The 16,468-nt window shown below is 37.0% G+C and overlaps 1 protein-coding gene across 1 annotated transcript; it reads right to left on the minus strand.

Moving 5' to 3' along the window:
- Positions 1-2,073: 2,073 nt before the first annotated feature.
- On the minus strand, positions 2,074-15,205 carry LOC125672241 (uncharacterized). The gene is made up of 4 exons (XM_048908414.2): positions 15,099-15,205; positions 7,473-8,963; positions 2,773-2,953; positions 2,074-2,478 (listed from the first exon to the last, which is right to left on the minus strand). The coding sequence occupies exons 2-4, from the start codon at positions 8,670-8,672 to the stop codon at positions 2,348-2,350; spliced, it is 1,512 nt and encodes a 503-aa protein (XP_048764371.2). The 5' UTR covers positions 8,673-8,963; positions 15,099-15,205; the 3' UTR covers positions 2,074-2,347.
- Positions 15,206-16,468: the final 1,263 nt, after the last annotated feature.

Below are 16,468 nucleotides of genomic sequence, written 5' to 3' on the forward strand. Positions count from 1 at the left end.
CGCAACTCCTCCGAGACCGCTCAACAGAATTTCGTGAAACTTTGTAGTTAATAAGGACACACCATGTAGATGTGCATATTCCCAGGAAATTCTGATTCAATAATTTTTCTGGGAGTTATGTCCCTTTGAACTTAGAATTTTGAGCCCGTCTGTCCTGTTTTTGCAGCAATACATATCATTACCATTCATTATATGAGGCATTGTCAAGCAATGTTGGAGTGTGGGGTATGTGAGCTTGCTCACTTTTGCTTTCTTTCATTTAAACTGGGTGGGTTTTTTTTTTTTTTTACGCTCTTCAATGCAATTTATATTTTTTAGCTCACCAGGACAACTGTCCAGAGACCTATTGTCATGATCCCAGTGTCTGTGTCATACTTCAAGGATTCGATTCAATTGTATTGTATAACATCTCTCTCGAGAATTTTTCACTCATATGGAGACATCACCAAGACTAGTGAAGGACTTCAAAATTAGGCCTTTGCTGAGCACTTTTGGCCATTGAGCAGTGAGGGTTTTTTAGGTTCCACACCTACTGTGACATGGGACATCTGTTTTTAAGGTCATCTCCGAGGACCCGTGACATTCACATCTGATGCCGAGTTTTTGGCGATGGAACTGTCTCTACCTGTTATAACGACTTGGGTCTGTCATGGCTGGGATTCGCACCCCGACCTTCCACATGTAGGGTGAACACTCTAACCTCTAGGACACCGCGACGGTCACACTTTAAGGAAAAAACTTATTGAGGGGGGGGGGGGGGGGGGTTGTAGGTACTCCCAAACATTTTGTGATCCTTGATATGTACACAAGTGTGCAGGTCCACTGGTGGAACATGTGTACCAAGTATGGTGCTGGGGTAATCTTGACTGAGAGTCGATTCAGCTGGGTATTCAGCCAAGCCGAATCTCGGCTGAGATTAGGTGATGGGGTGCAGCGGTTTTGCTGAAGAATTTGGTTTTGATTTGCGCAATCTATTATATTGAATTACGGGATTAACAAATCTGCCTACCCTTTACAGTAAGATGAGGAAATAGCTCTGGACAAATTTAAAACTGGATGAAATAATCCTGAATAAGCTTTTCAGCTCGGGTGAACTTTCTGATCACCCGTTGTCCATCTGTCAACTTTTCAACTTCTCCAAAATCACTCTGCCAATTTCAACCAAACTTGGCAAAAAGCATCCTTGGGTAAAGGGAGTTCAAGTTTGAACAAATGAAGGACAAAACCCTTTTCCAAGGGGAGATAATCAAGAAAATGCCAAAAATAGGGTGGGGTCATTTACAAATCTTCTCAAGATTCATTGGGCCAGCAAAGTTGAAATTTACATGAAAGTTTCATGACATAGTGCAGATTCAAGTTTGTTCACATCATGGCCCCCTGGAGTTGGGTGGGACCACAATGGGGACCCAAAGTGTTACATGTTGATATTTAGGAAAAATCTTTGAAAATATCTCTTGAGCTATTCAAGTTATGAGCTATTTAAGCTAAGTTGATTACGAAAATAGGAACTGTCTATTCAATGCTTAAAGTATAACTAAGTTCAACTACATGTAAATTTTTCGAAAAATATATAATCACTTTCAAAAAGGCACACGCACATCTTCAATATATCCATAACAACTGTACACAGTTTGAGGAACATCAAGTTAGAGGTGTGAGAGGAGTTGATAACACAAAGTAGGTACCCTATTACTGGGATGCCCATCTGCCAACCCTCCTGCCAAATCTATTTAAAATCAGACTTAGATCTGTGCTGTATACTCTGCATAAGATCGGACAAAACAAACTAGAGGTCGTGTTCATGTGAATTTTATGTTGGCCCATCAGCACGTCACCTATGAAATCATCGGTGTTCACAATTCACGAAAAATGGTTGCGATTGTTTGGTTTGAAAGAAAACGTATCACAGCTAGAGTGACCCCTATGAGATTATGTCAGATCCTATTGTAGGGACCCTGAGCGCATCTTAATTAGGATCTGATTTTAATTAGAATGCCCTCCTGCCTGTTCACCATTTCATAAGCCGTTTGCACGTTGCGCAACCTGGCCAAAAATGTAAAAGGGAGACAAAAGTAAGCATTCCAATATGTTTTTTATTTATTATCGCTAAATAAAAGTGACACTCTTTCACACAGATGATGGTGCATTATATAAGGAGATTCTGTGACAAAGTTTTGAATTCAGCATTAACAGCATCATTTCTTGTTCCATAAATTCACTTAACTTTCCTTTGACAACTGAAAATGAACTGACAGATAGATTACATCAAGTTTTTAAAATATACAAAATTTTCTGAGTCTCGGAGATTTTTTTTAACTGAAAGAACACATGAAAAGCCAAATTTTGTTTAAGATTTCAATAATGGCAACAGTTCTGCATGTCCAAAGTCTCTGGCAATGTCACAAGCAGACAGATCTCCCATTTTCAAGTCCATGTTTGCTCCCATTTTCAGAAGTTTTTCCACCACTTCGCTGTTTCCTGAAAAATCAGATCTTGCATTGTTTAACCAATTACATTTAAAGTTTACTTTAAAACTAGAAATACTTATGATTATTTTCCTGCATGATTATACATTTGATGATGTGCTTGTGTTTGACAAGCTATTATCTCACGCTAATTATAAAGGAAGACTTTCTCACACCAAATTCAATGTGTCACCGAGTAAGGTCTAATGTCTATTGCAAAGACAGGTGTATGAAACGAAGTATGATTGAATTTAAACTCATCCTGAATAAACAAATGCTTCCTGCATAGAGTAATGTGTGTTTGTACCTAGCATGATAGCCAGATGGAGGGGTGTGGCATCCTCACACTGGTGGTTTTTGCTGTTGATATCGATCCGTGGATTCTGTAGCAGTATGGTCACTAAGTTGACATTGCCGTTGTTGGCTGCAGCATGGAGTGGGGTGTTTCCTGTATCAGCGGCACAGTTCACATCAATCGGTGGCTTCACCTGAAGCAGATCATTTTTTATCAGCAATCATCATAAATACATTATTGTCTTAAAATATATCGCTGAGTATAGCTGAAGGTGTGAATGTCAAAGATTCCCACAACTCTATAATGTATTAAGCAGCAATTTTTCATGACCTTTGCACAAAAGAAAAAACTTCAAGGACATGTTTTTCAATACAGCTGCTGTTTTACTAGTGCAAATAAAATAGTCAATATGGAATTAATCTTTTGGGCAATTGCTTCATTGGTTTGAATCTACAATGCATCTTGGTACTACACTGAAATATTGCTAATCAACATTCCACCATCTTCAGGAAATAATAAAGAATGCATCATACTAACTTATGAATCTAGACCTGTCGTAATTGGATTAATATCCCACCGGGCTTGTTCAAACTGGGGCATATTCTAAATGTACCCATCAGATACAGACTAAATTTTAATATCTGTGACCTGATCTATCATAAATGATTTCAATGGAGTCAAGGCATTATTAGCTCAAAGCAACCTTTGGGTAAGTTATGAGGGATGTTAATTCTCTACATGTGTCTTCAGACATGATTCTACAGAGATAGTAAAAGCGGAAGGGGGGTCAGGGAGTCCTCCTCCCCCATAGGGGTATCTAGGAGGCCCCGGCCAAAAATGGATATTTTGACTTCAAGAAGCTTTTAAGAAAATGAATTCTGTGAACAAATTTTGAGGTTTTAGGCTTTATAAAAATACTAATAATAGTAGGTAAGTATTGGTTCCGTAACCTAGTCTTAGGCAAATGTCTTAGCAATCTACTAACACTTGACTAAAAGGTTCTTCAAAAGCTGGACCTTGTCAATGGCCCTAAACATTACTGTTGTCTCTTTGTACTAATTACTTTTACGGACATTTTTGTAAGGCCCATGTGTTTACAATCGGTGTACAGTCTGCTGATTGGGCTAAATCGTAATGATTAAACCAATCAATGAGAAGACTACGATGAGGAAATACTGACTGCTATGTAAAATTCAAAGTCAAAACTGGATATTCTGAAAAATGAGATTCCTATACAGTAAAATTTACTGAACCTAGAAATTTCCAGTAACGGAACCGTTATATAGAGAAAGAATTTTTCTGGTTCGGAAAACAGAATTCTGTTTTAAAGTGGAGAAAAATCATGTCTGTGTCTTAACCATTTTCCCTCAGGCCAAATAAAAAAATGTGCGTGGTTCTGGTTACCCGACCCTACACTTTTTTTCTGACTATTTCCAAAATCAGTTACCGTATTTTGCCGAATATAATGCACACTTTTTTCAAGATTTTCTTTTTTATGAGAAGGGGTGCATAATACATACCACTATATACATATAGAGGTTTTTGACCCATTTTCCTTTAGGTGAAGCTTGACTGTAAGTTCATTCATAGCCAATATATAGGTACCGCTAAAATGCTAAGCTGTAAATACTTCCTACACGCCATCTAACATAATTAGACAGAAAGTGACTTAGAACTAAAGAGTGCCTACATAAACAATAGTGAAAATCTCAGGTTGGTTGAATATAATGAACAATCACCCTCCTTATTTTTTAAAAAGTTGATTTAAAAACTTGGAAGGGCTTGAAAACAGTTCTGTGGTTGAAATACCATTTCCAAATTTCATGTTCAAAAACATGATTTTGGCAAATGCACTGATTTTTTTCTGTATTTATTCTTTTATTTGAAATATATATATATACAGTACATGTATATACATATAAGAATTGTTAAAACTAGGTCAGTTACTAGGGTGATCCCTAACAATTTTGATAGGTATATATCACACCATATATGAAAGTAAAAGAAAATTGTGTTTCCATCTGAAATCTATCATTAAACAAGAGGCCCATGGGCCACATCGCTCACCTGAGTAAACCTTGGCCCATATCTGAAGACTTTCCATATATATATGCATGTAAAACCTTGGTCCCTATTATGGCCCAAACTACCCTTTGCAAACTTGAATCTACACTATGTCAGAAAGCTTTCATGTAAATGTCAACTTCTTTGGCCCAATGGTTCTTGAGAAGAAGATTTTTAAAGCTTTTTCCTATATTTGTATGTAAAACTTTGACCCCCCCCCCACTTGTGGCCCCATCCTACCCCCCAGGGGCCATGATTTGAACAAACTTGAAACTGCACTATGTCAGAAAGTTTTCTTGTAAATATCAGCTTTTCTGACTCAGTGGTTATTGAGAAAAAGATTTTAACTATATATTTGTATGTAAAACTTTGATCCCCCTTGTGGCCCCATCCTACCCCCAGGGCCCATGATTTGAACAAACTTGAATCTACACTATGTCAGAAAGTTTTCATGTGAAAATCAGCTTTTCTGGCTCAGTGGTTCTTGAGAAGAAGATTTTTAAAGATTTTCCCTATACAGGTAACTCTCGAATTATCGCCACTCAATTCATCGCCATTTTCGTTATAACGCCGCATTTTTCTAGGAACATTTTTCCTGTTACTTAAAACTCTCGTTAAAACGCCAAATTCGCTATCGCCATTTGCCACAGTGTTTTCATTACAAAAGTATATTTCACCGTGTTAATTATCTCGATAAACCGCCATAGGTGCACGTGGTCAGTGAAGCAGTAAATTGGTCATTATCGATCTCCGGCGTACACCTGGACAGAAGGATCCCAGTAATTGCTGTATTGAATAAACAAGAAAATTACTGGAGATGAACTGTAGTCGGGTTTATACATCATAGAAACACATTTCAATTTAGCTATGGTTTCGCCACGAAAGAGGGTCCTGTTAAATTTCGATGAAAAAAAGCAAATCATTACGTACCAAGAACATCATCCAAAATGTACCCATCAGGATATTGCAAATCATTGTTTATGTGGTTTATGCAAGTAAGGACAAAAGATAACTCTTACATATAAAAGAACGGTAACTCTATTTCTTCAAGATGGCGGTAATTCAATTCATCGCCAAATTCGTTATAATGCCATAATTTCATAAGAACAAAAGGTGGCGGTTTATCGAGAGTTGACTGTATATTTGTATGTAAAACTTTGATCCCCTATTGTGGCCCCATCCAACCCCCGGGGCCCATGATTTGAACAAACTTGAATCTGCATTATGTCAGGAAGCTTTCATGTAAATCTCAGTTTTTCTGGCTTAATGGTTCTTGAGAAGAAGATTTTTAAAGTTTTTCCCTATATATTTCTATGTAAAACTTTGATCCCCCCTTGTGGCCCCATCCTACCACCGGGGGCCATGATTTGAACAAACTTGAATCTGCAATATGTCAGGAAGCTTTCAGGTAAATTTCAGCTCTTCTGGCCCAGTGGTTCTTTAGAAGATTTTTAAATGACCCCACCCTATTTTTGCATTTTTGTGATTATCTCCCCTTTGAAAGGGACATGGCCCTTCATTTGAAAAAACTTGAATCCCCTACACCTAAGGATGCTTTTTGGTGAGTTTGGTTGAAATTGGCCTGGTGGTTCATGAGAAGAAGATGAAAATGTGAAAAGTTTACAGACAGACGGACGCCGGACAAAATGTGATCAGAAAAGCTCACTTGAGCCTTCGGCTCAGGTGAGCTAAAAAATACATTAAAAAAACAAAATAAAATCCCTACCTACAGGTCTACCCTAATTTTCAAAGGAGTGTAACCGGAACAACACATATTATTTTATTTGGCGTCAGTGACCATGACACTGTCATAATGACCTTAGTGTAGAATCATGGCACAAGTGACAGGTCTCAAAGGGCCAAGCAACCTTTGTGCAACATGTGCTTGTGCCAAGTGCACATGACCTTGTTTAAAAATTACATACTCCTCCAGTAATAAGGAAACTTTATATCAAGTGTGAGCATTTGATCTTTCTTTAATGCAGACAGAAGACCAACTTTAATTACACAATTACACAGACTGATGTACAGACATATACAGACTGATGTACATACATATCCAGACTGATGTACAGACATACACAGACTGATGTACAGACATATACAGACTGATGTACAGACATATACAGACTGATGTACAGACATACACAGACTGATGTACAGACATACACAGACTGATGTACAGACATACACAGACTGATGTACAGACATACACAGACTGATGTACAGACATACACAGACTGATGTACAGACATATACAGACTGATGTACAGACTGATGGACTGATGTACAGACATACACAGACTGATGTACAGACATATACAGACTGATGTACAGACTGATGGACTGATGTACAGACATACACAGACTGATGTACAGACATACACAGACTGATGTACAGACATATACAGACTGATGTACAGACTGATGTACAGACTGACAAATAGTGTGTTTGTATCCTCTCCACCCAAAATTCATGTGCTGGGCGTATATATACAATGATATTTGCAAACTTACATGTGTGAGAAGATTAATGAATTTATTGGTTAAAAAACTTGCATAGGTGAATATATTAATGAATTTACTGGGTAAAATAAAATTAATGTGTATCTTTCCAATATAAATATTAGTTTGAAATTTGATCATACCCTGTTGATCAAGTAGTGCAGAATGTTGGGTTGGTTGTACATCACTGCAGTAAAGATGTAGGTTCTGTTATGACTATCTTTATAATGCGGATTTACAAGAGCAGTTGTGATGTAGTAATGTAGGACATCCACAAATCCGAGTCGGATGGCTTGAACCACTCTCTGATGGTGCACAGATTCCTTCGATGATGAGGAGAGAAGTGAGTGGTCTTGACTTGGTGAAACGTCTCTTTTCAAATTGCGATAAAAATTTACAACAGCCGTCCACACGCTTAGCAGTGTGAAGGACCTCATGGCCAGTATCCATTGTGCATACTGTTTGTTGCGCGTTGAACACTTCACATCAGACAGCACACGCTTGTAGCTTGTCTGTTTGTCGGATGACAATACATCCAAGTAGTCCAGAAACAAATACGGCCCTTTACTACTTAGTAGCATTCCAGGATACTCTCTAAAGAGAGCAGATATTAGACCGAGTATGTCCCGATTTGTAATCTTCCTCTGCTCTCGTCCAACAGTAAAAGCAAAGTTGGCCTCTTCCACAATAATCTCATATTCCAGTTCAAAAATTTCATTTTTCTGTTGATCTGGAAAGTCTGACAACCAAAAATGAGCAAACTGTACAAATTTTTCGGAATTCTGACAAAAATCACTTAAATTGTGAACATTTCCATTAGCACGACTCAGCCAGCTGGACACCACAGTGGCGTCGATGTAGCACATCATGTCGTCAAAGTTTGTAGTGCTAGCTTTTACTCTCTTGTCAACAACTGGTGAAGACACTTCATCAACATCTTGACTTTCAGAAATTATGGAACCATAAGAAGTGGAAGCTACTGGCGGTAACACTTCTGCTTTTGGCAGATCATAAGTCCCGGGAATAATGTCCAGCACGTGCGCTTGCTTCTTGTCTCTTTTTTTCCTCTTTTTCGGTTTTGTTCTTTTTGGGATGGCATCTGTCTCTACTGCAGTTTCTGGTGGTGTGCTGCTATTTGTTACGCACCCTGAATCGGGGGAAACATGGCGTTCAACAGACTGTGCACGTTTTGAACTATCTACAGAACTTGCACTACTGACAGAAAGTGCATCTAAGTCTTTTATTACAACTTCTTCATCAGAAAATATTTCTTCATCACTGTCTCTCACTGTCAGTCTGGAGACACATATCAATTCCCTCAAGTCTCGCACACCTCGACTCATGGCGTTATATAATGATGATTATGTACATAAAATATCACAGATGTTTGGACGGAATTTGGTTAAATTATTATTGGAGCGAGTCACATGGTTACATGTGAATCTGGATCTCGACTCTCACTCTCACATCCAGCGCTAGGAATGAGCTGGTCAGCAGATACGGTAAGCAAAATTTGGACTGCCATGCAACACGGAAAAACAACAGCAAAATCCTGGACAAGCTCTTAGCAAAATTAGCATATGTCTGTGAAAGTGTCTGAAGAATCATCTGGTAGCTTTCAAAAATCTGTTTACCTGTAAAAGAAATGTGAGATTGACATTGATGTGAATTTCAGAATTGATGTATATATTGTAATCAAACAAGACCAAACTTAGGTCATCTTTGTTAGCCAAGAATGATGATAGAAACACGTGTATCATCACCCTTCACTAGCAAAGATGAACTCTAGTGAGAGCCTGCATCGCTGCACAACATCACCATCAAACAAAGACCACATTTTATTTCATATATATGTACAATCACATGTAAAGTTTGACTGATCAATGGTGAATGAAATCTATTGCATTACAAATTGACACTTTGTACATACAACAGCATGCCATGATAAAAATGATGACGTTCCATGCGTGCTATTAAAAACAGGCAAGGAATTATTTCAATCATTGATGTTAACTCGCTGTTCTAAATTTCAATTAATTGAGCAACATCTTAGAGTCAAACCAGTTGCAGTTACACATTACACAAACTAAAATGGCAATAAAATACTGTAGGTGTACATCTTCTGTGTGTCTGCAGTTACTTTACATGGCTTAAATACTCTTATAATATCTAGTAATGAAAACCTCTAAATATGGAGTCACAATTATTGTAGTTAATTTGCGTTATTGACAGACAGGTAGATGGACAGATTTCCAGAATCTAGAGATTTCTTCCTTTATAAACAACTATGTAAAATATGAAGGGTGTATGTTTAAAACTTTTCAAAATATTGTGTCTCAATTAAAGTGTATTAAACTTGGGTTGAAGGTCTGCTGTGACCTTGACCTTTGACCACAAGATCTGTAGGTGTCTATCTTTAATCATCAATTACCTTTGTATTTTTAAAATATTGAAAACTTAATTATCTCCCCTTTTAAACATTTGAACAATTTTGAATCCCCATTATCCAAGAATATTTTTTAGCAAGTTTGGTTGAATTTAGCCCTGTGGTTCTGGAGATGTAGTTAAAGTTTATAGATGGATTGGTGGACAGACCAACAACAGCCAACAAGTGATCAGAAAAACTCACTTGATCTTATAGCTGAGGTGAGTAAAAAAAAACAACAAACAAAACTAAAATACAACTATTCAATATCATGTCATAATGAAAATGATGATGGACAGATCACATTCAATCTACTAATGGCAAGCTGCAGCCCACTGGCAGCATGCAAAGACGAAAATGGACAAGTTCTTTCAAGAAAGAAAATTGTCAAAATCATTCCAAGATAAAAAGTGCATATCTTGCACTTGCAATCAATAATTTGAATTTATGTCATATTTACTGTAAATGTTTTAGGAGAACCAACGACTAAGAAATTAAAACAGAAGACCTTAATACTGTATCAAACAGGTTAGTTTTCACTTATTCACTTTTTTATGTTTGGTTTTTAAATGCTTATTCTTGATCCACTCCAGGACCTTATGTATTAAGTAGTGATGGGCAATCGGTTTAAAATCCTAATTGATAATCGCTTTGTAATCGGGAGTAGAAATCAATCGATTTACGATTAATTATTAATTTTCTATACTTCAAAAATATATTTTTCATTTAATATTGTTTGTTTCAACCTTCTGCACCACAATGTACTTGTATCATAGTGTGTTACTTTCTCTATATGAATACTGCATAAATGAACAAAACCAGTCATTCATGCCTTATTTTTTATTTAACAGCAAACTACAATAAAACTGGCACTAACCTTGGGACTAAAACAGATATTTAAAAAAAAACCAACGAGATGTTTGTAAAACACATATGCCCCCCATGGTGCAAAATAGAAAAGGGTTATACACACACACATCATTTAATTGAGAGTAGTATCATCAATTCAAAATATTGAGCAGACAATATCTTCCTATGTCAAGAGTGGATTGACCATGTGACCTAAAAATCAATAGGGGTCATCAACTCCTGAAGATGTACCAGTGTACCAAGTTTGATGTCTGTCAAGCAAAGGGTTCTCAAGATATTGAGCGGACAGTATATTCCTATGTACAGTTTAACCCTTGACCTTTGACCACGCGACCTCAAAATCAATAGGTGTCATCTTCTCCTGAAGATGTACCAGTATACCAAGTTTAATGTCTGTCAAGCAAAGGGTTCTCAAGATATGGAGCAGACAGAGTATATTCCAATGTCCAGTTTGACCCTTGACCTTTGACCATGTGATCTGAAAATCAATAGGGATCGTCTTCTCCTGAAGACGTACCAGTGTACCATGTTTGATGTCTGTCAAGCAAAGGGTTCTCAAGATATTAAATGGATAGTATATTTCTATGTCCAGTTTGACCCTTGACCTTTAAACATGTGACCTCAAAATAAATAGGGGTAATTTTCTCCTGAAGATGTACCAGTGTACCAAGTTTGATGTCTGTCAAGCGAAGGGTTCTCAAAATATTGAACGGACAGTATATTCCTGTCTAGTGTGACCCTTGACCTTGACCATGTGACCTCAAAATCAATAGGGGTCGTCTTCTCCTGAAGTCGTATCAGTGTACCAAGTTTGATGTCTGTCAAGAAAAGGGTTCTCAAGATACTGAGCAGACAGTATATTCCCATGTCAAGTTTGACCCTTGACCTTTGACCTCAAAATCAATAGGAGTCATCTTCTCTTGAAGATGTACCAGTGTATCAAGTTTGATGTCTGTCAAGCGAAGGGTTCTCGAGATATTTAACGGACAGTATATTCCTATGTCCAGTTTGACCCTTGACCATGTGACCTCAAAATCAATGGGGGTCATCTTCTTCTGAAGATGTACTGGCGTACCAAGTTTGATGTCTGTCAAGCAAAGGGTTCTCTAGACATTGAATGGTCAGTATATTCCTATGACCCTTGACCTTTGACCATATGACCTCAAAATCAATAGGGGTCATCTACTCCTTAGGATGTACCAGTGTGCCAAGTTTGATGTCTTTCAAGCAAAGTGTTCTCAAGATATTGAGCGGACATTAGATTCCTATGTCCAGAGTAGATTGACCCTTGACCTTTTGACCTGAAAAACAATAGGGATCCTCTTCTACTCATAACTAACCCACATATGAAATATCATTATCATCAAGTGAATGGTTCTCAAGATAATGAGCGGACAACACATGGTCTACAGACCGACCAACAGACAGACAGACCAACTGACAGGTGCAAAACAATATGCCCCCTCTTTTTCTAAGGGGGGGCATAAAAATGCACATGTCACTAAAACTGTGCTGAACGGAAAAAAAATACATGTATGCTTTGTTTTTTTTACTCGTGCTCACCATTTTGAAATGAACTAAAATACGAAAACAACTCGGTCCTTGTTATCCGCCATTTTTATTTCTGGTTTTGACAGCGACTTTCAATTATAAAATTTTGAAATCGATAATCAGAAGGAGTAAATCAATTGATTTTCGATAATAATCGATCATCGTCCCATCACTAGTACTAAGGTGTAGCGACAATAAAAAAGGAGCAGTTCCAGGAGAAGATTTTAATCAGACTGCAAGAGCTGGGGTTCCATACAGGTCAATCATATTATCTTGTGTCACAGTGTGGCCATAAGGTCATGAGCCTAGCATTTGAAAACTGTTAATCTAACTACCTCCACTTCTGACTACTGCTAACTATTCTGTCAATGTTGGGTGTGCACATTTAAGGAAAAGTATGTTGTGCATATTTACAAGCACATTAAAAACAAACAATGGCAGCTAACTGATGCAGGAGTAGTAGAACCCAACACTAGAGACTCGAAGCCAGGAGCTGACTTCCATCTCATCCGAGATTCCCGTGATTCTTACCTCCGCTTTTCTATCATGACATGTGCATGGGAGATTCAGAGCGGAATCCATATTGAAAAGTGGGAATTCAGCGATACCAGCTGGTGTCACTGCTTTACCTACCTCTTGCAACTTTATTTCGTGGATTTATCTTTTAAGACGCGAGAATTCAGTTATCAGAAGATTACTCTACAAATAGATCATAATTAATATGACGCTATCGCCGTTTAAATGGCCCTATCACCGACAGATGAAGCATCACTTGAATTACTAGGTCACCGCCTCGCCATTTGATTTCTTTGCGCATGACGTCAACACATAAAATTCCATAGTTTAAATGACAATAGCATCATATTAATCATGATCTACTAGTAAAATAATCTTCCGATAACTGAATCCAGTAACAGGAGAACTTGTCCCAGAAATTTGGGTACGAGTTCTCCAAGAGAAGTCGTACCCATCAATATCTAGGTATGAGTTCTCCTGGAGAAAAACTTTGTCAATTTCATTATAAAAATCTAGGTAGGAGTTCTCCAAGAGAAAAAAACTGTGTCATTTTAAAATATAGAAATCTGGGTACAGGTTCTCCTGGAGAAAAATCCTTGTTATTTTATCAAATAGTCTCCTGGAGAAAAACTTTGTCAATTCTCCTGGAGAGAAAAAAACTTTGTCATTTTATGAAATGGAAATCTTTGTAAGAGTTCTCCTGGAGAAAAACTTTTTCAAAAAAAGTAATCGAAATATTGATACAAGTTTATTTCAATAAGAATTGTACAATTTTGGGTATTGAGATCTGGGTACGATTTCTCCTTGAAAAATTCGAGGATTTCATATATTATGTACATAATTTACTATGTACATGCCTTTTAATTGAATAAAAAAACCAAGAGGCCCACAGGCCTTATCAGTCACCTGAGTACTAGTGAAAAATTATGATGATGGAGATAATCGAATAGAAGCACCCGTGGGTAACCGACGATGCAGGGGTGCTGGAGTCCTGAAATTTACAATTTATGTCCCCCTTGTCCCAAAGATGCTTCATGCCAAATATGAAAAGCATTGGAGTGGTAGTTATCAAGAAGAAGTTTAAAATGTTGAATTGTTAATGCACGACGCAGGACGACAACCAATTGCAACCAATTGCAATAGGTCACCTGAGTAAACTCTGGTGACCTAAATATACAAACTTGGTGGGTTTTTTCTTCTTTCTTTTGAATTGCTGTTTAGCATGAGATGATAATTAGTATAATTATTGCAATTAAACACTAATTTTAAACATCTGACATGGTATTTTTATATAGCGTACCTCTATTTTCCGATATGTGCACGTCAAGAACTCGTACCCAGATTTATATGATAAAGACAATGTTTTTCGCCTGGAGAACTCGAACACAGATAAAATTTCCATTTCATAAACTAAACGATTTTTTTTTTTCTCCAGGAGAACTCGTACCCAGATTTTTAGGACAGAAATGACAAAGTTTTTCTCCAGGAGAACTTGTACCCAGATTTATCCAATAAAATGACAAAGTTTTTTCTCCTGGAGAACTCGTACCCATATTTTTATAATAAAATTGACTGTTTTTCTCTAGAAGAACTCGTACCCACATTTCTATATGGTAAAATAACAAAGTTTTTCTCCAGGAGTACTCATACCCAGATATTGATGAGTACGACTTCTCTTGGAGAACTCGTACCCAAATTTCTGGGTACAAGTTCTCTTGGGTACGAGTTCTCCAGAAGTCCTGAATCCTCGCATCTTGGGAGATAAATCCACAATATAAAGTTTTAAGAAGTAGGTAAAACAGCGACACCAGCTGGTATTGCTGAATTCCCACTATTCAATATGGAGTCCGCTCTGACTCTCCCCCGCACATGTTACAATATAAAAGCGGGGGTAAGAGTCAGAGGAATCTCGGAATAACTTCCATCTAAGCCTTCAACAATTCATAAATTGCCAAAATAATTATCATTTAATCACTAATGAAAACTGGAAATATTGACAAAATTTGATGCAGAAAATGTAGATTTTCGGATTTAGGCCTAATAAATCTTAGACATGTTAGATCCGTTTTCTGTCGGGGGAGGCTTCTCCCCCTTGAACACCCCCCCCCCCCCCCCCCCCTTTCATGCACTAGAGCTCAAGCTAGCTGCAGATCTGTAACTCTCTGGGTAAATATTAGGACAGACCAACATTATCCCAGAGAGCTACAGATTTCAAACAATGTGGAGCCTTGGACTGGTACTTATACTGTAAGCCTGTATAGTGAGGGTCTCTTGCCTCGGCCACTAGATATGCCCCTGAATATCATATTTAGGCATTTTTGAAATTGGTAACCACTAATCATCGCCACTGTAAATAAAATACAACGATATTGAGGTTGTAACTGTAGTAAATTAAATCAAAACCTACCAAATTTGTAGTTGTTTGGGTGTCAAGGTGGCAGTCACTTGAAAAATTTATTAGTCACAAAAACGCTTAATTCCTCCCTTCTTGTAAAGCGTCAAAGCGATATGAAGATTAGGCAGATCGATCCCGATGCTAATAGTCTAGTCAATCAAGCCATATTATGGCATATATGAGCAAAACCTCAAACTAATTGCAACAGAAATTAAATTTTGATTATTCATGCAAGAAAACACATGCAAACACATATTAAAAATCGGCTTTTGTATTTCAATGGGGAAATTGGAATTTTGGGGTAAAATGAAAATGAAAATCGCTAAAAACTGGAAATTGAAGAAAAGGTCCATTTCATGTAACATACAGTAAAAATAAGTTTCATATTTCAAATTTCAACCTTGAAATGTTCGATTAAAACTTTTGACAGCAGAATATATTCTTTCCTTGATTGTAATTTTTGGGTAAAATCTTGCTTTTTAAATATAATAGTTAAAGATTGAAATTTTAAGAAGAAACCCCACATTTTTTCATACATTTGAGACTACTATTAAAAAATTGAAGTTAGGATTTACTTTAGAAACTGTTCAACAAGTAAGATATATATATTATTGGCAATATATATGAAAAAAATTAACATTTTAGGTAGGAAAACCTACATTTTCCTAAAACAAAAATAGTGAAAAACTGGAAATGATAGGAAATGACTGTTTTATAGAGGATATGACATTGATCTTATAAATTTAAGAATAAAACGTCCAAATGCACAACTAAACTTTTCTGCACCAAAATTTATTTTCCCTTTTCGAATTTTGGGCTGAAATCTTCATTTTCCAACAAAAATAGTTAAAAACTGGATTTTGGAAGAAAATATTTTTTCCTGTCCATTAGGCATATATGGGTTACCACATGAAGATTTATACATTAAAATAAATTGTTAACACAAAACAAGTGCCCCTTCAAAAATGGTCTGTTAAAGAATACCTACATTTTTGCAGTTACCCCCCTTACATCGGAAGTTGGAGGCGCGCTTACCAATACATGCAGTATTTTAAAACAAACGGTGTACAGTAAAGCTTACGTTTCCAAATTCTTTATTAAGCTGAGTTTTAGAGTTTTAACAGTTTGTACTACATCTATGACCAAACAGGGTTCAGTTTCTTCGATTTTATAAAGAAATCTTCATTACGTGCACTTTGTCAAATTCTAGAGTTTGGGAAAGGGGGGGGGGGGGGGGGGGTAGCCGTATTTGACGTTTAGTTCTATCCAAATTATTGTGCAATTAATACCGAGAATTTCAGAAGTACTCTGTTTTAAAAACAATGGACACCTAGAATTAAAAGCAAAATGAATCAGGCACGCAGCATCGTAAAAAAAAAAAA

The sequence above is a fragment of the Ostrea edulis genome, chromosome 4, assembly GCF_947568905.1.
Source record: "Ostrea edulis chromosome 4, xbOstEdul1.1, whole genome shotgun sequence".
Lineage (NCBI taxonomy): Eukaryota > Metazoa > Mollusca > Bivalvia > Ostreida > Ostreidae > Ostrea > Ostrea edulis.